At 41.6% G+C, this 22,773-nt stretch overlaps 2 protein-coding genes across 5 annotated transcripts in view; both read right to left on the bottom strand.

Annotated features, from left to right (window-relative positions):
* Positions 1-62: 62 nt before the first annotated feature.
* Positions 63-8,839, bottom strand: LOC129665208 (uncharacterized). Its single transcript, XM_055591754.1, has 5 exons — positions 8,762-8,839; positions 7,657-7,719; positions 1,360-1,492; positions 341-937; positions 63-211 (listed from the first exon to the last, which is right to left on the bottom strand). The coding sequence occupies exons 1-5, from the start codon at positions 8,837-8,839 to the stop codon at positions 69-71; spliced, it is 1,014 nt and encodes a 337-aa protein (XP_055447729.1). The 3' UTR covers positions 63-68.
* A 3,366-nt stretch (positions 8,840-12,205) lies between these two features.
* Shoc2 (SHOC2 leucine rich repeat scaffold protein) overlaps positions 12,206-22,773 on the bottom strand; it is an 84,392-nt gene continuing 73,824 nt past the window's right edge. For all 4 annotated transcript variants that reach the window (XM_055591487.1, XM_055591489.1, XM_055591490.1 and 1 more), the window contains 4 exons: positions 21,343-21,465; positions 19,214-19,351; positions 18,774-18,891; positions 12,206-17,504 (listed from right to left, as the gene is read on the bottom strand). In XM_055591487.1, coding sequence (XP_055447462.1) covers positions 17,296-17,504; positions 18,774-18,891; positions 19,214-19,351; positions 21,343-21,465 — 588 coding nt within the window. In that variant the 3' untranslated portion in view covers positions 12,206-17,295. The remainder of the gene's footprint in view (positions 17,505-18,773; positions 18,892-19,213; positions 19,352-21,342; positions 21,466-22,773) is intronic.

The raw sequence follows: 22,773 nt of genomic DNA, 5'->3' as shown, positions 1-22,773 counted from the left end.
GCGGCTCGGCCCGCCGCGCCTCACATAAGGAGAGGGCCGCGGGGAGCCCGGGCCCAAGCTGGGCGCCGCTACTGGTCCATGGGCTGCTGCCCGCTGTGCCTCCGACGCTCCGCGCGGACGCCTTCCCTCTCCCCGCTCCTCCGGAGTGGCCAAGTTTTATTTCTAAGTGGCAGGACAGGGTAGGGCCAGCTGGTGGCGAGAGAATTTTTTTCTTCAAGAAAAGAGAAAAGAAATGATCGGTGGCCTGGTGACTTGGGAAAATGTCAGAAAATGATACAAATGTATTTAAACAGGCGTCTACACCTCGACTCTTAAGCTAAGCGAAAGCAGGAAGTCTTACCCCCAAGAGGCGGCGGAGGGGTGCTGGTGCGGGCTCGGGGTCCTAGGTCGGTCTCCTTACACCCTCCAAGAGATGTCCGACTGGGTCGCTCCCGCCGGGCGCGGTGGTGCGGGCCGGGCGCTGCCTCCTCTCGGAGCGCCGCGGGACTTCCAAAGTTGCGCGCCCTGCTGGGGCTGGGGCTGGGCGCGCGGAGCTCGGGGCCGGGGGCGGTGGAGGGGTGCAGGGTGCGGGGGCCGCATGAAGGCGCCCCAGCTCCGTCCTCGGGGCCGAGCCAGGGGAGCGGTCGCTCTCCCGGAGCCGCGGCCGAGGCGAGGGCGGCTGCTCCCGGGAGCGGCGGGCGCCGAGCGCAGCGCAGCCGGCGGGGGTCGGAGGAGCGCGAGAGTTTTAGCAGGACGCGGGACTGGCGGCTGACGGCGCTGGGGCGGCGGGCGGCGGGCGACGGCTGCCGGTGGCTGCGCCGAACAGGGAGCCGCTGCTGCTCCGCCGCGCTGGGGTGGACTGGTTTTATAGCCCCGGGATGAAGCCGGCGTTGCCGAGCAGCCGGCGTCAGCCCCCACGTGGGAAGCCGACCCTCCTCCGCCCCTCGCGCCTCCCCTCCTTAGGTCTAGAGCCCGCATCCGCGTCGGACCCCAGAGAGCTCTGCCTCGTAGGTTGGACCGGCCTTTTGGATAGGCGGGTACGGTGAGAGAGGGTCCTTAGGAAGAGGCTAGGAGTGGGGAGCGGCCCCTGCTGGGAGTTGGCCTTGCAGCTACTGGCTGGCCCAGGAGACGGTAGCGGGCACCCAGGAGCGCACAGATCTAGCGGGGTTCCGGTAGGAAAGAGTGCCAGGGTGCTGGGACCCGAACAGGAGATGCAGCGTTGCGGAAGGATCGCCGGCTAAGCATCCCGGACCCAGGCTCGGGCACTCCTAACGGCCGGGATGAAAGGCTCCTGGAGAGGTAAGCATGTGCAGGTTGCGAAGGAAGCACTGGAGCGGAATGGACGAGCACCCACGCGTGAGGAGGCTAGGCCAGAGTTACGAATACTTGGGGAAGAGAAGGACTCTATCCTCGCAGCTATAGAGCTGTCTACGCGGCCCTGGTGGCCTGCAGTCCGCACCGCGCCCCTGTGAACCGCGGTGGGGAAGGGTCCCGGAGGGGTAGGCCCAGATCCCTGACAGAACGAGAGCGCACTGACACCTGCTGGCCACTGGTCGTCACGGCTGGAAAGCGACTTGAGGGCGCCAGTCTCTAGTCCTTTGCTGCATCTTCTCCTGCCTTGGGACAAGTTTGGATCTAAGGTGGCGGGGGAGGGGGGGGGGAACGACACCCAGATTTTAAACTGCACTGTGTCGTGTCGCAGAAATCTTCGGATTGTATGTGTCTACCTCCAACGAGAGTGAGGCTCGGAACCTCCTACGCATGTGATTCTTGGACCTTCCTCTCTGCCCAGCTTTCACCTGCTGGAACTGTTGAGCAGCTGTTGAGATACAGCTCTTTTATGAAGAGCTGGAACAGAGGCGTGCCAGTGCATGGAAGCCTTCAGCCCGCTGCTTTAATCAGCACCTACTGTGTGCCCGCGTTAAAGGGTCACACTGCGCTCCGCAAATGTATGCAGCTAATATTGTCACTCAAAAGGGTTTTTACAGTTCTGGAAAGAGGTGCTACCCACCCGACCCAGTCAGTACATACTTAACACACTATATTTCACATTTGCACAATTAAATGTAAAAAAATTGTTAAACTCTCACTCCACGTACACGGGCCTACCCCTCTGCCCCCAACACACACACACACACACACTTCTACACAGCATCTGTCAGTGAGGGCAGGGCGCTGCCAAAAATGATAAGAAAGGTAGGCGCATGAGAGTGAACGGCAAGGTCTCCAAGCACGCTGGATGTCCCACCTCAGGCAGGAGTATTGGTAGCACCAGATTCACTATGTCATCTGCACGATTCCAAGGAGCAGCAGGCAGAGCATGAAGTCCCAGAGAGCAGGAAAGATCAGCAGAGTGGACATAAGACCTGAAGAAGCATCTGTCATACTGAAGAGATCACTAGATCCAAATGTTACGTGCAGTCATCCAAGCCAGGAGCCAAGGTCCAAGCCGACCTGAGCAAAGGCTTCCCTGGCCAACCAGGTACAGGCTCAGGTCTGGCTGAAGACTGTGGGCTAAATACTGACTTTGACCCTGAGTCGTCGTCGTCATCGACGCCCCCCCCCCCCCTCCGTTGGCGATACAGTATGATTCTCCTGACTCCTTCTCCGGTGTCTCATTTGAATTCGGCACCTTTACTCCCACCCCTCCCCCTGGTGGGCAGGCTCTGCCCCAGTCACCATGCTGAGACAACTTCCTCAGAGTCTCAAGAAAACCAAGGAAGTTGCCTGTCCTCTCTCTGTTGAGATGCTTGTTCCTTGTCTTAAAGCTCTGCTCTGAGCTGCTGGGCAGGAGCTGGAGCATTGCCAGTGTGCTCATTTGGAGACATGACTGAAAGTGTCCAAAATATGTGAAGATTTTTGTAAAGCCAATGAAGCTACAAAGAATGAGCTTGGGTTGAGGATCACAGCCCTGAATCTCAGCTATGCAGGCCTCTAGAGTGATCTCACAGACCCCAAAGGAGCTCAGGCAGTTCAAACAGTGGATGCTGGCATTGGTGGCCTGAAGGAGGCCACCTCGGGATTTACCCACGAAGGTCTATAGCTATTAGTAAAAATAAAAACCAAGACGCCGCTTCCTAGCACTGACCACAGGTCAGCACAATGGCACACAGTTTCTAAGCTAGATGTTATTTTGTCCACCCATTTGCTTATATAAATGGGGAAAATAAGGTCAGCAAGGTTAAGTACATTGCCAGCCATTTATTGGACTTTGTTTCCTGAATGGAAGCCCAAGAAATTTTCCACCACCACCTGACCAAACTGTAAGGCTCTGCCCTCTGAGCATTGGCAAAGGCCCATCTAGAGAGCTGAGCTGTGAACGTAGTTCCTGGGGAGTACTTACTCAGCATGTATAAAGCCTTGGGTTCAATCCTCAGCACCCTGGCTACATAGGCCAAGCAGGGTGGCACACACCTGTAACCCAGCACTTGGGAGATGCAGACATGATGGCAATCCTCTGTTACATAATGACTTTGATCCTTTTGGAAGGAAGGGGTTGGGAAGTGACCCCTCTATCCCTGTCTTCTCCTCCAGCTGTGACTACTATAGCAGGGTATGTGTGGGCACAATGTATGTCCCACTCTGCTTCCCATGCTCCATGTCCTGGCGTAGCACTGGGCACACTGTATGGAGGCTGAATAGTTCTCATGGTCTCTGAGAGAGTGCAGGCAGAGATGAGAACTGCTCCTCTCCTGGGTATCAGTATTAGCCTGAATAAACTACTCTTCAGGCCTACCCACTCACACACAAGGTGGGCTCGCCTTTTAATTGTGGAACACCTCTGAAGAGGGATGCTTACAAATGACATTTCTGGGGGAAGAGATTTCTAGTTTGTATGAGGCCCTGGGTTCTATGCCCAGCACCACTGAATAAATATTTCTGGAACAGACCCCTTGAGAATACCAGTTTACTAGGATTAAAGTGGGGGTCTGGTGCTTGCATTTTTAACAACTAAGTAATTCAATAAATACATACACAATACACAGGACTTTATAAATGCTTGTGAGATGAATGAAAGAATGAGTTCCACATTTGACTGAGGTAACAAGGCAACAGGCCCACAAGTAGATGACCAAGATGTCTAATACTTCAGTCGCAAATCAGGATTCAGCTGTGCTACGAACGAAAATGACCCCCATATGCTCACAGGAAGTGCCACTATTAGGTGGTGTGGCCTTGCTGAGGTAGGTGTGGCCTTGCTGAAGGAAGTGTGTCACTGAGGCACACTTTGAGGCTTCAGATGCTCAAGCCAGGCCCAGAGTCACTTTCTCTTCCTGCTTCCTGTGGATCCAGATGTAGAACTCTCAGCTACCTCTTCGGCACCATGTCTGCCTGCACGCTGCCATGCTGCTTTTCATGATGATAATGGACTAAACTTCTGAACTGTAAGCCAGTTTTCCTTTATGAGAGTTGCCAAGGCCATGGTATCTCTTCACAGCAATAGAAACCCGAGACAAAGACCCTCTCATTTTGTATTTTTTCCTACATGGAACATTTAAGTCAACAGAGGTAATCTAATTGTGTCAGTTAGATGATTGCCAAAAAAGTGAATATTGCTTAAGCTAAACAATCTGTTGGTCTTCAAATTACAGCCAGTTCCAGTGTCAAGCAAGATCCAAATGTGCCTCAGCATCTCAGCCCTAATGTTACAGAGCTTGAATACAAAATGTTCCTCACAGTCTGATCCCGGGAGGTTGTGGCAACATACGGTGAGACTTAGCTGAAGAAGATAAGTCATTGAGGGCATGCCTTTTGCTGTGGTTAGAATGTGGCATGTTTCCCACAGGCCCATGTGTTAGAACAAGTGGCCTCAGTTGGCAGCACTGCTTAGGAAGTTGTGGATCCTTTAGGAGGCGGAGCTTTACTGGAGGAAGTGAGTCACTGGGGACAGCCTGACTTCTTGATCACTCCTCAGGTCCTTGACTGTGGGTGAGGGCTAAGACATGAGCCTCCTTGCCCGCCGGCCACCATGATGGACTGTAGGCCATCAAACTATGTGGCAGCAGGAACCTTCTTCCTTACATTGCTAGTGATGGTGCACACATTTATCCCCCGAACTTGGGAGGCAGAGGCAGATGAATCTCTAGGAGTTTGAGGTCAGCCTGGTCTACAAGCAAGTTCTGGAATAGTCAAGGCTACACACAGAAAAAAAAAAATCTGTCTCAAAAAAACTGGGGAAAGAGAGAGAGAGAGAGAGAGAGAGAGAAAGAAAGAAAAGTAAAGTAACTAATATGCCTTTGAAGGTCATGCCTGGTCCTTGTCTGTTTCCCCTTGGGCATGAGGCAAGCTCCTTGCTACCATGATGTTCTTTCCTTCTGAAATGTGAGCCTCATGAGTTGTTTCTGTTAGTTATTTAGCTACATCAATGAAAGGTAGTTAATCCACTTACAATGATGGTAACTTCAATTTAACAGAAATGGAGAGCTGAGTAGGAGAGAAAATTATTACTACTACTGTTGTTTTGGTTTGGGGTTTTTGTTTGTTGTTTTGGAAGATTTGATTGTCTAAGGAAAAACTACATACCTATTAGCTTGGAAAACTCTCTCAAATAGAAATCTGCCACACAGTCAAAGACAAGCTTCCCTCTACCCACCCCCACAAGAGATGGTACTTAAACACAACACTCTTACCCATCTGAACATGATGAGCAGGTGTGGAACACAATGTTCTCAACCTCATGCTGTACACACAGCTGGAGCCACAAACATCTATTCACTCACTGTCTTGCTAATGACAGGGGAGGAGAGAAGACTCACCAGAGGAAAGTCTGTGCCTTCTCTGAGCTCTTACTTAACTTACTTAACTACTCCATTTTATTTTTCCTGTGCTGAAGCTTTTGGGCATCCTATGATTATTGCAACATTGATAGGAGCCAGAGGAAAGGGTCTCTTCCTGGGGTGATATGAAGAGCTGTCTTCTTCCCCTTTCCTGTCTTAGACTGATACCAGGTATCTGTGGCTGTTCACAAGCTAAGGCAGTAAGCCCTGCCTCTGCCTTCATCTTTGTCTCTCTGAAGCATTTGCCTACTGTGCCCTGGCCTGGAAACTGAAGCCGGGTGTTTTCCTTTCTGTGAAAGTCTCCAGTGAAGACCAGAAAGACACCAATGCATCCCAGGATCATTGCATCCCAGGATCACTCTGAGGATGCCAAGGAAGGTTGAGCCTACCAGACTCTTTGCTGCAGTCTTCCTCTACCTAATGTGCTGTCTGGACTAAAGTGTGACTCTAAGCACATCATCTACCTCAGCGTTCTGGGACAGTCCTCACAGATAGTGCCTCCACTCTGCAACCAGCTAAGGAATAATGGTCTTCTTTGTCCAGACACAGGAAAAGCAACACCTGAATTGGCTATGGTGAGCAATGGCTATTTGTTCTTGCACTTGACATGTGAGATAGAGGCACCAGCCCATGGGCACAAAGGCGACATTTGTCACCAACAATAATAACTCTTAAGCTAACATTCCATTAATCTAATTAGGTAAAGTGAGTCACCCTTCATGTTTGCTCAAAGATACCATGGAGACAATGTGCCTGAAACACAGGGAGAGACAGAAGTGGAAGGGGGCACAGGGGGAAAGAGAAGAGGGAGGGAGGGAGAGAGGAGAGAGAGGGAGACTATGAATGTAGTTATGCCTATTACTTAAAATTATCTTTTCCTGTTCTCCTTAGTCAATAACATCAAGCACAACCCTTCCTTGCTAAAAGAAACTCCTCCCTGAGAGGTCTTAAGAGGCAATCCAAGTGAACCATTGATAATTTGGACTTGGAAGTGAAAGGCAGAAGTTCTGGCCCTGCTTCTGCCATTTAAAAACTATACTTAAAAAAAAAAATACAACTATACTTATTTGACTTCTCTGGGCCCTAGTTTCTTCATGTGGGAAAAAGGAAATAGTTTTACACACCACAACCAGGCTTTCAAGTGAAGACTAAATGTGTGAACGCACAGAAAATATTCAGCTCAGATTTTGGTTTAATGGCTACAAAATGTACATTGGGTATTTTTTGTTGGCCTAGCAACACTTTCTCCTTTATTAATCTGAATGTCAATGCAAGTAGATCCTGTGATCTGACAGTCTTAACAATGGATTATTAATAAACCTGGCCAGCACTAGAAATATGAAGGAAAAGCAAAATGAGCATCTAAGAAAGAAACATAGCTTTGAAAGGCTTAATACATTTGGTTAAATCTGTGTGTGTGAGGGAAGGGTGAGAATGACAGGTCAGACATTCTCAACAATTCATAATGATGGAGGAGACAGATGCACAGGGCTCCTTACCCCAGAAGAGGTGCAAACACTGGTGAAATCCAGAGAACCAATGAAGTTGGGCTTACCAGGAAAAGCCTCTCAACAGGTCATCCACGTTAAAATTTTAGCAGATGAAAACTAGGAATCACCTCTTTTGGAGGCAACTCAAAAGCAGGATTGACGATTGCAAATGGCTCTAGAATTGGGTGTAGACTAGACTGGAGGACTAGGAGGCAGAGAGGAGGAAGGGAATCCAGTTGTTAAAGTTCAGGAAACTTAGACAGACAGATGCTTCCAAGGTGCTTTCTTCCACAACTAACATTAATTCTACTTAAAATAGAACAGGAAAAAGATTGATTCAGGTAAATGAAACTCGGTTCAATCTAGGGCCAGAAATGGCTTTTGAACAAGATGGATGCAGCACTCCGCACCTTCACTAAGGAGCAGATTCGTCCTCTCTGCACTCTTGCTCTGCTCTCGCTTTTCCTCCTCCCCTGCACGGAGGAAAGAGAAAAAGCCCAGGTTAATACCTCTAAGGAGCCATAGGGTTCTCAGCACATCTCAGCACAGAAGCCACCATGTCTGTCCCAGCTGTGTCCGTTTGCACAGCTGTGAGGCAGCGTGGTGATCCCCTCTTTCTCTTCCTCAGCTTCTGAGTGACTCCACAGCCCACACAGCTACTTTACTCTTCCATTTGGTTTCTACTCTGTGTAATTAGAACACCTTACTAGGATAAATGGATGCAAGAGCTTTGATTAATAGTAAAACTATATTGAGCATCTCGATGAGTCAGGTCCATTGATGAAAATCACACACAAAACATAATTCAGTCTGTTCTGAGGACTCTTTGAGAGGAAGTATTATGTTGGGCTTGTAGATACTCAAAATAGAAGCAGAGAGTAGTGGGACACACACCTCTAATCCCAATACTCCCAAGACAGAAGCAGGGAGAGCTCTCTGAGTTCAAAGCCACCCTGGTCTAGATAGTGAGATCCTGTCTAGAAAAAAAAAAAAAAAAAAAAGTATTTTCAGCAATGATAGTACTCTAAGATCAGATTTCAAGACAACTTTTTGTCCAATCATAAGGGAAAAAAAAAAAAAAGAGACAAAATAGAGAAATTTAAAAGATGCACTCCACTGCAACAGAGGTATTTGATGAAGCAAATAGATCTCAACCCCTCCCTCTGTCACCAAACATTCCAGTGAAAAACTAAGCATTACAACTAAAACATCTGGAAAACACAAAAAGCAATATATAAAAACATAAGCATTAGAGGGCAGATTAAGAAGAAAAGATAAAAACTGAAGAAATCTACATTAGAAATGTCTTTACCTTCCATTCCTCAATTCTGGTCCTCTGGGTCTTAGGCTGGAATTCTTAAAATTATTATTATTATTATTGTAGTTTTAATTTATTCACTTTGTATCTGGGCTGTAGGCCCCTCCTTCACCTCCCAGTCCCACCCTCCCTTTCTCTTTCCCCCTTATGCTCCTCTTCTAGTCCACTTATTGGGGAAATCCTCCTCCCCTACTTACCTGAACCAAGCCTATCAGTTCTTTAGGCTGGAATTTAGCGGTAGGTGTGAGCAACTGAAAAAGATCAAGAAACTCCATCTCTGTTGCCAGGGAGCTAGAGAAGGGTCCTCTGTGAACCAGAGAATATGGGAAGATTTGAAGGAGAATAATTTTCTAATTTCTCTGTTTCACTTTCTTGACTCAGCCACTAGAGTGGTTCCAGTTGGGGAAGAGTTTGGCAGCAGAATGAAAAGGGGAAGGTTTCTTTCTAAAGGTGGAGCCAAGAGGGAAGGGAGTCTTGGTGCTGTGGACAGGGTGGACAGGAAGTGCTGGAGGCCAGCTTCAGGTACTTTTACCATCTTCCTAAGCGACTGTACATTTTGTTTCCACCAGCAATGAGCAATTTGCCAGCTTTGGTAATTTTCTTTTTGGTGCTTTAATAGGGTTTGCATGGGCTTCTTACTCATTTTCAACTCCCGGGTGACTGATGCTGAAATAGCCCTGGCTGTCCTGGAACTCTTAAGTTTGAGCTTGCGTCTGCCTCCCAAGTGCTGGGATTAAAGGTGTGTGCCACCACCGCATGACTTGAATTGCCCATTTTTAAATGTCATTCCCTTATGCTGCACCTTAAGAGTCCCATGTGCTCTCAAATCAAAGTCTTTATCAGTTATATCACTTGCCAGTATTCCCTCTCAGTCTATGGTGCTTTTGTTGTTGTTTTAATTTTTTCTCATTTTCTTGGTAGTGCCATTTGCATAGAAATAAAAAGAATGACATTCAACTTATGCTTTTCTTTTCATGTTATACCTAAAACTTGATTGCAGATCCAGTTTCCAGCCAGCCTTCTGACTTCTGGCTTTCAATATTATGTTGGATGTTCTGGGTCTCTCGCTCTCCAGACAGAAGAGGAGCTTAGTTTTACATTTTATGTTTGTGTATATAGTTCACTTTAGGTATCAGGACATAAATTTGATTAGATACACAGGCAGATAAGTAGACTAGCTAGACACATACATACATACATAAACAGACAGACAGCACTGAATTCTTTGCTTCTTTGGCAAATCAGCTATTGAAATTTACCAAGAAAAGGTGCTGAATTTTGTCAAGCATTTTTTGTTTGTTTTAATGGTTATGATCATGTGATACTTTTCTTCCTAACCTGTTGGTCTAATACATTACACTGTGGTCTTTTAATGTTGAAACAGCATTGAAACATTAAAAAAAAATGCTTGGTCACTTATAATTCTTTTATACATTATAGATAAAATCTGTTAATATTTTGTTAAGGATCTTTGCATCAATGTTCCTAAGAGATATCTGTATGTAATCTTTCATTGTAAGGACTTTGTCTGAGTTTAGTGTTTGGGGTGATTCTGAACCCAAAGAATGAAGACAGCACTCCCACCCCTTCCATCTTCTGGAAGGAACTGTAGAGAACTAGCTGGATAAACCTTTTAATTTTTTTTTTTAATGTTTGATGAATTCTACTGAATATAAGTACAGACTCCATTTCTTAACTAGGCATAAATACACTTTTTTTTTCTCATATAAATTTTGGCACATTGTATCTCTCAAAGAATTGGCCTGTTTTGTTTTAGCTATCAAGTTTAAGAGTATAGAGATTTTTTAATAGTATCTATTATCCTTTTTATACTACGGGAGCTATTGTGACATTCTTGACTTCCTTTATAACAAGAATTAGGAGCCTGGCTAGAAGCTTGAGTTTACTAATATTTTTAAATAACTTGTTTTTGTTTCATTGATTTTTTTTTTTCTATTAACTTTTAATTTCACATTTTATCAACTTCTACTCTCTTTTTTCTTTGGGTTGTTTTAAATTTGCTCTTTTTTACAGTTTTTGTTTGTTTGTTTAAGAATAAAAAATTCATTTTGGGGCTGGAGAGATGGCTTAGAGGTTAAGAACACTGGCTGTTCTTCCAAAGGTCCTGAGTTCGATTCCCAGCAACCACATGGTGGCTCATAACCATCTATAGTGAGATCTAGTGCCCTCTTCTGGTAAGCAAACACACATGCAGACAGAAATGCTGTATAAATAATAAGTAAATCCTTTTTTAAAAGATTTAATTTGGGGAGGGGGGCTTTGCTGGATTAGGTTGAAGTCTGCTGTCACCAGATAGCCATTTATTTGCACTCGGTCTATGATGACAGACTGCCCTTTCTCAGCAAGATTCTTAAAGGTCCCCCTGATCTGGGCAAGCCCAGATTTTGTCACATAGCCCTCAGGGCAGATTACAGGCCAGACCCTTTCAGCTAGCTAGCTATCCCTAGAAATGCCCCATCCTCTTAAAGATATTAGTCTTTAGCAGTGACCTTCAATAGTACTTAGAGATTTTGCCCTTGCCCCTAGGATAATTTAATACTGCATTCTCCTTTCTTGTGATAGAACCATGCTACTGCATGGAAAATGAGGCATATGTAAGTCAAGTATCCCTGACCCCAGTGAATCAAAAACATTCACCCTAGAAATCCCGCCCACTGCCCAAGGTTTGTAAATCCTTGATTTCACATAAATGTGCTGGGAGCGCATACACGCTGCTGGGGTTGCCTGCTGCGTGATCGAATCAGCCTTCCATTATGGCCTTCTGAGTTTCATCATCCCCCTCTGGGCCACAACTCAGCTGGCCTGCCCTCTGACCTGCTGGGCCTGGCCTCCCTGGGCCTGCCTTCCATCTCACTGGGCCTGGGCCTCAGCAGGCCTGTGCCTTCCCTGCAAGTGGACCAGGCGTGGTCTTTTTCGCCAGCACCTCTGCCGTGCTCAGTGTAGCAGCTTAACCAAGAGCTGTAATGCCATACATAGGCTTTGGAACGCCCGAGTTCCCACTGCCACAATGAAACGCCCAAGTTTCCACTCATTCTAAAAAGAACTAAACTGTTAACACTTTGTGGAAAACCTTTTCCACACCCCAGCCTAGGGTGCTCAGGCCTTGCCCGAAAGTGCTCTAGCTGCCCCTTAGAGAAATGGAACTCAATCCGGGAAACCGAAATCCAGGACCTAGCAGAATGGAGAAGAAAAATTTCATTTTAAATATAGAGAAGATGTTCTAACTGCTCCTCTGGCCTTTGCTCTCACCATTCCACAAACATTTTGCCAAGTTTGTATTTTTAATTTTCACTTAGCATAAACTTATAAAGGAAATTCAAGATTACATGGTTCCAAAAAATTAATTTCTAATAAAGGGGTGAAGTCTCCAACTTACAATAGTAAGCTGACCTTGGCCTGACCTATTTCTTGCAGTTGGTTTTGCCTTACATATTTTGACAGTGTTCTTAGTCACTGGCCGCACTGGAGATTGTATCTTTGTCTCTTTACCTCTGATAATTTTCCTTCTTCTAAAGTCAGTAGACTTTATGTCAATGTGGCTAACCAACACTGATCAGCTTTAGCACAGTATATGTATTGGTTACTTTTCTGTTGCTGTAAGAAAACACAACAGCCAAAAGCAACTTAGAGAAGAATTTATTTTGGCTCACAGTTTCAGAGGCAGAGTACAAAATGGTGGGAAGAGGCTTGTCAGCAGGCAGCTGAATCAGGAAGCTAAAAGATCACATCTTCAACCAGAAAGCAAGAAAGCAAACTGAAGTGGGCTGTCCACTATCTCTTCCCAAGTTACACAACATAGAAAATACTTATGTCCTAGCTTTTCCAAGGATGGAGCTATACTTTCCAAACTTAAGATATGAGAAAACAAAGAAACACAGAATTAAGCCAACCATCCTACAAAAGATGACTATTACTGACTTATGTTTAGACATATTCTGGGTCCTGTGAAAAAAGTACAATCTGGCTGTGACATCTGCCATTCCTTTACTCTCTTAGACTCCCTGAGGCCAGTCAGGACTACTGCCAGGAAGACCTGTACTCATAGCTCTAAAACAACCTCTTCTAAAGCCAAAACTTTAGAAAGGTAGGTCTACCTCGCCCCTACCTTCAGTGTGACAGAAAAAAGAACACTGCACTAGGAGTGTTTCACTGGACTATGTACTTCTAATAGATTTATCTGAGAATGGAGACATTCTCAAACGCCTAAAGTCATCACCCAAAGTAAAACAAATTTAGTAAAGAAAGCTACGCAAACAGAAATAACTACAGATAGTGTAAAGATCACACACGCGGCAGACTTAAGTCTTGCACTTGACATGTTTTGGCTTAGAAGGATGACAAGTGTAAAACTGGGTTTAGTATATGTATTTCCAGGCTGGAAGGTCTGCATGAACTCCCACTGGCTTATTTTAACTAGAGACATGTTTAAATCAGCATTCATCTGTTAACCAACTTCAGCCAGAGCTGTGCGGGTGTTACGATTTGTGACGGAAGCAACACAGTAGACTACAATACTGCTCAAGGGGCCAGATGTTGTTGCTTCTACTTTCAGCAATGATGTGACACTAACTGAGAATGTAAGCCAGTCCCTTCCCAGAAACTCCCTCATCTTGAAAGTAACATAGTCAGGTTTACAGGGGGAAATTAATTTTATAACTCAACACACAACTGACCCCTTAAAAACCCTAAACAAGGCAAGTTTTTGAAGGGTTCAGAAAAAAAAAAATGGGTCATATTCAAAAGTTTATGAACAAGATGAAATTTTGATAATCCAAATTATTTTTAAAAAGACATGAACAAGTAACACTAGAAGAAAAAGCCATTAAATTCCTATTTGGATAATTACAAAGGCAGCCTACATGAAGAACAATTTGCAGTGCTTGTTTTAAAAGCTGGTAGTCACTACATAATATTCAAATGTACTCCACAGGCCTTTTTCTACTTCTGGTTCCACTAGGACCACACATTCCACTGCCAGACAGAACACTTTTGCCCTGCATTCCATTCCAAACCAGACATAAATCTTTCTGAAACTGAAACACAGCAAACCTTTCCTCTCGTTTCTATCAAATAAAAAAATACACAAAATTGGTACCAACTAGGCTTCTGGAACTGTGATTTGAGAAGGACCATGAAAGAGGACAACGGCAACAGGCCAAAGCCCTAGAGTCAGAAACCAACGGGCAGTTCTGGTGAGAATTCACAAGAGCAGAAGGCTGACAAAAACATGGCCAGCACAATCTACTTACATTCCCGAGGTGGGAGAGGGGGAGAGATTGGAATGGATACTGGAGGCCTTTCATGTTACATTCTGACAGAGAAATGGGCTATGCTTTATATGCTGAGATTTAAGAGTAATTGACTGTTGGATTTAAAAGTAATGGACTAATAGTAAATTTAGGCTGCTTACAGCTTTTATCCAAGTTTGTAATGATAGCTGAAAACACAAACAAACAAACAAACAAACATAGGATTTGAAATATACTGTTTGCTGAGGAAAGAAGTATGAAACTCACTTGGAACAACTGCTGATTCACCGTGATCCTTAAGAGATTAAGATCTCTTAAGCAGAGAAGCTAGGCACTGCACAGTAGGACAGATACCTTGGGGGCAAGGCCCCACCCATCAAAACTCCATGGTGTAAAAATTACTTTAAGGATGCTTGGCTGGGGGGGGGGAGGGGGGGGAAGAAAGATGGCCGATAAGGCTCCAGAGCGTCCTTCTAGAAAAGTGTGGCCGCTGACATTTTCCAAGGCCAGCCATACAAGCACTCATGAGGACTTGCAGCTCCAACTGAACAGGACATGGACATCCTGAGTAGCAAGCTCTTCATACTTGAAGGTTTTTTTTTGGGGGGGACAACGTCTTAATACAGCACCCAGAATATTTTTAAACTTGAGTTCATCCTGCACCAGCCTTGAGTTTGAAGCATCACTCCTGGTTGAATGCACACATTTCTTTTTTGTTATGATGCAGTCAGTCCTTGTTTGTATTTTGTGGGGATGGGAGTACTGGAATTGAACCAAGACCTTGTGAATGCTAGACTACACCTCACACTTAGCCATATCCAAGCCCAGAATTGGTTCACTTTAAATGGCTCAGACTATGTAAGATTAATTAGAAACTTGTAATTCGAGCTTTCAGAATTCATCCCAACTGCATTCCCCAACTTTGAAGTACAAATTAACTGTCTCTCCCAGAGTTTCTATCTCTACTGTTTTCATTAGAATTCACCTACAAGTCACCGTCTCTCCCTTCTAAGTTCTAAATTAACAAACCAAAATTTACATGTTTAAGATAACAGTCTATGATTCTTATTTTACTAATCAAATCTTAAGGAGGGTCTAAACATTATTCTTTAAAAAAAAAAATGAAACTTTTAAATACGGCGCATTTCAGAAAAAACTTAACTCATGTGTACTCATCATCAGTCATCATCATCCCTTATGCAAGAATTAATATCTTGATTTCACAAGTATCCACCCCTCACCTGGAGTCCAGCTTGGTTTCCTGGTAGAAAACATCATAAAATTAAAGGGATCTTCCAACACAGCTTGCATAAAGAAGATCTAAAGTTTGCATCCTGAAAAGGCAGACTATACACTATCTATATGAATGTTAGTTCTACATGTGAGATTGTGGCCATTTCCCACCTCCGTTGTAGAATAATTTAAATAAATGTAGGGAAAACAAACTGTTTAATATTTTTCATATATTCTCATCTTGAGAAACCATGTTTTTACAAGAAAAGATACCAGACCACTACCTCTCAAGTTTAAAGTCTATGATCTTAATATCAATACAACTGCATATGAATTTAAAACACACACACACACACACACACACACACACACACACAAGCTCTAGGTAGAACTGTAATAAATTCCTTTTATAAACAAAATCTTAACTGAAAGCCACAGTATATGGGAAAGAAGAAAGAATATTATTTTGTAAAGTCCCGTGAACATCTACAATAGTCTTACAGCACATTTAAGCATTCTAGGGTTTTATATCTTTACCTGCCTTTCATTTCTTAGTTGCTCCTTACAAATTTGCCAATTATGAACACAGATTTGTCACCAAACCCAATTCTGAGTTTGAGTGCCAGGAAAAGCAAAAGTCCAAATATTTATCTTTATATTAGTTTTAATTTTTAAAAATAGTTGTTTAGAACAAAATACACAAAAATTGGGGGGCACAACACAAAAGAACAAGCAGCAGTATGTAATTATATATAATAGTTACTCATTATATGGGAGGTGTGTTTTAGGATTGTATCAGGATGCACTTGCTCTGTGGGGTCCCCTCAATAATTAAACTGACCTGTACCAACACCCCAAAAAAAAAACAAACATGTAAGGGGCACACACTTACAGTTTGGTATTTGTAAAGGCTAAAGCAAAAGAGCAAAACAAAACAATTATCAAATACTACATGCACGTCCTACAGAACTTCCACAGAACTACCAATGGTGTCAATGTGCCATTTTTCCATAACTGTGCTACCGCCTACCAACAAAGGAAAGATGAGATTGAAAGTAATGGTACTGAACTGAATTGTTTGAAGCCAGTGCCCCATATATGGGGAAAGTGCATTAGTTCAGCAGCAATTACAGCACAGTGTGAAGATATTGTGCTTAGACACAGATACTCCAGAACAGAAAGATATACAAGGCGAGTCAAGATATAAAAGCATAGCACACTGTTAAATAACCTTGAAACATACATATACTGCAATCTTCAGAGAGAGAGACATTCATCTCATTGTACAAGGGAAGGGAGAAGTCTTTATAGTTACCTATTGTAGTTTATGATATAATAAATACATATCTATATAGCATTGTATATACATATATAGAATGTGTGTTTATGTGTTATTTATTTGCCAAATTTCTGTTAAACTTTTGTGGATCTGCAACTTTCAGGAATGGGGGAAGAAAAGTAAAGAAAAGAAAACCTTTCACCACACATTTCTGCTCCCCAAGTAAAACATACTTATTCTAGGAAAGGTTTGAATACCCCCACCCCAAAGATTCACTTCAGATATTTGCTTTACAGTTCATCAAAGAAATAATACTAGTATGAATTTTGATTTCTAAATGCATATTTTCTGGTTGCCAGCTGTTTCAACAAAGTATCTTTTAATATTTAAACTAGCTGATGCAAATTCTTTAACAGAGAATATAAACTCTATCTGACTGATTAAAACAGAGCAAATCAAAATAATTCAGTGATTTACTCTGAATGTAAACAATATATAAAAGTTAAATTTCAAAATAAATTAAAGAAAAATTCTACCTTTAGGGCCTATATGTTACAAAGATCAGACAATTTTAAGGGGAAATGTATATGAAAAGCTGCAACAAAATTTTTGGCCCACATTTTCCTAAGAGAAACATATCTAACTATACTACTTTGTCCCTTAAATTTAATGACTTCATTAATTTCTTGGAAGATTTTTAAACAAACTGGCATATCAGATTACACAACAGGAAAACATCCATCAAATTTAGCAAAGAAAACTTATACAAGCTTTTTTTTTTTTTACATAATTAAAAAAATCTAAATGGCTATGATTCCTCTATTAGCAAAAACACATAATGCAGTCTTTATAAATCTGCCATAGATCAATATCCACACAGATACAGATATAGATATGAAACATTAATGGCAGTCTATTTTTGAACAGTGTGTGGGACCAGCAGTTTGTATCAAACCATGGCACGATATGGACCCTGCATCTTTAAGAACTGAATAATAAATGAAGGCCCTCCAGCAACAATTTGAGGTGGTAGGTGACTGAGTGGACAGTTCTCAATACTCATGATTGACAGCTTGCTGCAGAGAGCAAGCTCAAAGGGGAGGCTGTGAAGGTTGGGGTTGTCATTCAAATATAGTTCTTCTAGGTTTTCCAGTGTACCTGTTTAGAGAGGAGAAGAAAAAACATATTACTCTTAAAACTTTAACTGTAGATTTCAAACTGTAGCATATTCAAATCAACTGGGGATACTTTTTAAAACCCCACTGTATAGCACCCTCTATACCAATGAAATCACAAAGGTTTTTTGCTTAAGAGCTTTATGGAAACACTGAAGAGACTCTATTCGGACAGGTGGAAGTTCACATATGGATTTTTAGGATTCCTCCTCCCCTCCGAGACAGGGTTTCTCTGTGAGGCCTTGGCTGTCCTGGATTCAGTTTATAGACCAGGCTAGCCTTGAACTCTGAGATCTGCCTGCCTCTGCCTTCCTAGGTGCTGGAATTATAGGTGTACATCACTGCACCTGGCCACATATGGATTTTTAAACCTCTATTTTCAAGGTCAAAACACAGACTCTTTGCCAATGACACTAGAAAAGTTGTAAGCCAATAGCCAGCAGGACAGACTTTTCTATATGTAGAATGTAGATCTGTGGGGGGCCTATATGAAATGTTACTGTCCTGATTTATAGGTAAGATAACAGGAGCTGAAAGTCTCTACCCAAAGCTACAAAGCCAGGAAAGTGGCAGAACCAAATTTTAAATTGTCTACCACTTTAAAAAGAAACATTCTTTACTACTTTATCTTGGTTTTCTGAAGCAGGACATCAGAGGGAGCACATAATCCACAGAACTGCTGACTTAGAAACTACTCAATTAACTCTCATAAAACATGACTACAACCTGTACTGCATAAATTCAATAAATAATAAACATAAACACAGTTGGAAAAACTCTCAAAGTAAACTTGAGTACTGACAGTAATCAATACTACCTATTCCTAACCCTAAAGCCTATGGGGAATGCTCTTTGGAAGCTGTGCAAGGTGGCTTATGCCTGCAGTTTCAGTACTGGTTATTATAAATAAAATCTAAATGAAGACAAAAATAAAATAAAAAATCAGAAATGATGTCCTTTCAACACAGATATTAATAGTTTAATTCACTCCCATGTAACTGCTAAGTTTGGAAGAACAGAAAATAATTCTTTGTACTTTGAGATTGGTAACTAAAATCTCTTGACAGCATATACATTCTAAACCATTCCCAAATACAGTATTAATTCTAACACCTTATGAATAAAACCCCTAGCACTCCATTAAAAGTCTTAAGCTTGACATAACTGAATTTATAAAACAGTATATTTATCAAGCCTATCTGTTGGAAAGCACAAAATCAACCAGCAGTGTTAGGCAGCCATAGGTTCATACCAATTTCCTCAGGCAGATGAGTAAGGAGGTTCTCTCCAAGGCCAAGGTGTGTGAGGTTGGTAAGGTGACCGATGCCTCTGGGAAGAGTGGTCAACTGGTTGTTTGTCAAGACTAATTTCTAAACGATCAACAAAATAAAAAAGTTACACATGTGCTTCCCACAACTGATACACTTAAAATGATATATATATAATGAGTAAACTAAGTAACAGGGAAATTAAGTTGAGTTAATCTTGCTTATTAGTAAATCACAAGATTTTCTTTCAAAAATTTTCATTTGTTAGGAGAACAAAATCAGATGGTATATTTCATGATCACATGAGGACAACAAGACAAAAATCCAAGCATAATATCAAAATCTAAAGAAAAACTTTTAATGTGCAATGGTTTCTAAGAACTATAATCATAAAACTCTAAATAAAGCCACTGGGAGGTCTCACCTGTAAATCCTTAAGATAAGCGATCTCATTGGGCAAGGATTCTAGCTTGTTCTCCTCCAGGTCTAATTCTCGTAACTTCCTAAGGTTTCCAAGACCATGGGGAAGCTTCTTTAGAAGATTGTTTGATAATATTAGAACCTAAATAGAAATTGAGAGCATTTCATGGCTCATCAAATGATATTATATACGACTGTTATGTGGATTAAAGTTTATTAACCAATGCTAATTTCCAAAAATAAGTATTAAGCATAATTATAAAATGTTAAATATTTAACTGGCTAATACAATATTTTAAAACTAATAGAGGTTTTAATTCAATTTTACTTAGAAACTGATGAAAAGTCATTTAACTATTTTTAAAATGAGAAACAAAACTATTTATCATAATATTTTAACAGTGAATAAATCCAAGTATTAATAAGAACCTGAATATTTATTCAAAATTCCACAAAATATTTACTTTAGGAAGGTAAGCAATGGACTTATAATTGTCTAGATCAACCACTGAAGTTACTACTGAGACATTTCATTTCAGTGCATCTAAAAACACTAAAGGGTTGAAATGGGCTGAGGAAGCAAAAGTCCTTTTTTATCAGAGAAGTTATAATTCAGCATGGAAATAGGGAGACAATAATGGGAGCTAGAATAGCAGAAAGAACAGGAAATACAAAGATCTACATACAGTTGTAGCTGCCTTTGGGTCTGCTTATTTGCCCCAAGTTTATAAAATCCATAAAAAAACACACACAGTAAGACCAATAAAATAATAGTCACAACTGGAGTTTATTAGAACCTTGCACTAAATGTGCTCTGTTTACTTTACTCACTTAATCCTAGTTAGAAGTATGGATACCATTACCTCATCTCACTCCTCAGGAACTAAAGCTTGGTTAGATGAGGTTCACAAACTGCATTCCCATGTGCTTCACTACAACACCAATGAAGTCAACCATTACGCCATACTGGTTTTACTTATGACAGTGGTTCTCAATCTTTGGGTCACGCCCCCTTTGGGGCCAAGCAATGTTTTCACAGAGGTTGCATATCAGACATCCTACACATCAGATGTTTATGTTATGATTCATAGCAGTAGCAAAGTTCCAGCTATGAGGTAGCAATGAAAATAATTTATGGTTGGGGTCACCTCAAAATGAGATTAAAGGGTTATAACATTAGGAAAGTTGAGAAATACTGCTTTGTGATATAATAAAATACAATTTTTAAAAGTTTTTTTTTAAATCTTTAAAATAGCATATTTACTATCTTAGTAAGTTGTTAATTAAAGATGAAAACTTCACTAAACAAAGACAGTGGTAGTCATTCTTGACTAAAGATGGATCTTTAATTATGGGAAAAAAGCTTTATGAGAGAAGAAAAGGAAAAAAAAAAAAAAAAAGAGTCCAGACCCTGTGTATAGTCTAGATCCTAGGACTATGCAGAGCTAAAAATATAAACAATACATTACCAGTACAAATATGAGTGATAAAATGTATGGTCAAAGCCATATAGTTAAGGCTCTGAAAGTCAGTCTAAAGAATCCATAATTATTTTGACAATGTCATGTTTCCTAAAAGGAATTAAGGAAAAATGTTTTAAAGGTGCTAAATTTTAGATGTCTTTCTCTTCAAAGAGAAAGCATTTATATCTCTCAGCTTTTGCTAGGCAGAGGTGGTCCAGGAGGCAAACACTTCACTATCCTAAACAGGGTTATGCACCTAATGGTGTCTGCTTATGACCATCTCGAATTACAATCTTTAACCAACAGAAAGTGCTGACATTAACACAAAGCCTGTAAGGTACTCTGCAGAGTTTTTAGGCATCCTAACTTGTAATACCCAAAATTAACCTGTAAGCCCCATCCACCCAAGAACTAGGTAACTGCCTAGAATGCTGGGAGTTGGAGTTGTTTCATGGAAAAGTACAGTGGCCTATGAGTTTTTGTCCTTAAAAATCCCTGCAACACATGTTTCAGAGCCACTCAGCTGGGAAATTGCAGGGAGTGGTCCTAACCAAAGCCCACCTCTTGGTCAGTGTTTAATAAAGCTTGCCTCCAATTTGGTTAAAATGGTAGGATTGGTTTTTCTCTGGTGAATCTCAGGATTAAAAACTACTCATCTATACTCACTTACCTCAAGAGAAACAAGACCAGACACATCCTCTGGAATCTTCGTGAGCTGATTAGTTGCTAAATTCAATTCTACCATACTAGTCCAAGTTCCAAAATCCAAAGGGAGTGATGTTAACTGATTGTCCTGGAAAACACAAGAAACACCCCATGGAGAACCACAAACACAAAGATACCATTTGAATTTCCCTTTGAAAATTCTTAAAATGCAAAACTCTATTCTTGTTTTTTTTTTAATCTAAATAGAAAAAGAAAACAAGCAAAAACAAAACAAAAACCTCTGAACTTCCAATGTTTTAATTAATCAGACTTTTATTTTTAGCTTAAACTACATGATTGCCTTCTTATGTAGGTATCTGTAATAATTTTTTTTAAAATATGACATACAGAAAAATCATTCACAATTTCAAAGATCCTAATGAAAAATGGGTTTTCTCCACTTTAATAATAATGTACAGAAATCACTGAGCAAAATAAGAATGTTCAAATTAAGCTGTGCACAGGAAACAGGTAAGACAGCTTAGAGGGTAAGGGCACTTGACAGCAGTCTGAACAGCAGGATATGCATGGCAGATAAAAAACTGACCTCCCCCCCATATGAGCCATGTTGCTCAATCATATACGCAAACAAATAAATAAATGTATTTTTAAAAATTTTTTTAAAGAGTGCCAGGAGGTGGTGGTGCACATCTTTAATCCCAATACTTGGGAGGCAGAGATAGGAGGATCTCTGAGGTTGGGGAAACCTGGTCCACAGAGCAAGTTCTAGGATAGCCATGGACACACAAATCCTATCTCAAAAAACCAAAATAAATGAATAAATAAAAATAAAATAAAGTATTAGTACATATATAAGAAGAAAAATGTCAGCCTCATTTTTTTCTAAGAAAATTTTTTTATTGTTCATTTATCACATTTGAAAAAGTTTAAAACAAAGTTCTACAGTTTCACATTATTCTATCCAAACCTCAGGCAAACGTGACTAGGCATATACTCTTAACAACATCAGACCCATAAAAATCTATGTTCAAATGTAAAATCTAGCATACCTGCACCACTATGGTCCAAATCTACTAGAAAATGAGCCATTTCTTATTACTCATGCTGACCCCAGGGCCTTGTGCAAGAAGCCTACCACTAAGCACGCCACCAACACTTATATTGAATACTTATATTGAAAACTCAGCAGGAAGGCTATTACCACTGCATCTATTATCACAGGAACATACTAAGAAATGTTATGTGGGTTTTAGGATTATCTTGAATTAACCTTTTATACACACACACACACACACACACACACACACACACACACACACAAAAAAGGCTAATCCAGAGAGTTATCATGATGAAGGAGAGGAAAAAAAAAAAAAGAAATTTCACGGTTTAAAGACAAATAGATGTAGTATAGTATGATAGAACATTCTATCTGGAA

The sequence above is a fragment of the Psammomys obesus genome, unplaced genomic scaffold, assembly GCF_907164565.1.
Source record: "Psammomys obesus unplaced genomic scaffold, mPsaObe1.curated_primary_1811, whole genome shotgun sequence".
Lineage (NCBI taxonomy): Eukaryota > Metazoa > Chordata > Mammalia > Rodentia > Muridae > Psammomys > Psammomys obesus.
The sequence above is the reverse complement of the archived record's forward strand: the minus strand, read 5'-3'. Positions and strand labels throughout refer to the sequence as shown.

Bases quoted from the DNA above. Each gene is read 5' to 3' on its own strand.
- LOC129665208 (XM_055591754.1), bottom strand. From the start codon at position 8,839: ATGGAGTTTCTTGATCTTTTTCAGTTGCTCACACCTACCGCTAAATTC. The intron at 7,720-8,761 runs GTAAGTAGGGGA...TCCTCCGTGCAG, and splicing joins AACTGATAGGCTTGGTTCAG to GGGAGGAGGAAAAGCGAGAG. The intron at 212-340 runs GTAAGACTTCCT...CTTTTCTTGAAG, and splicing joins CCCTCCGCCGCCTCTTGGGG to AAAAAAATTCTCTCGCCACC.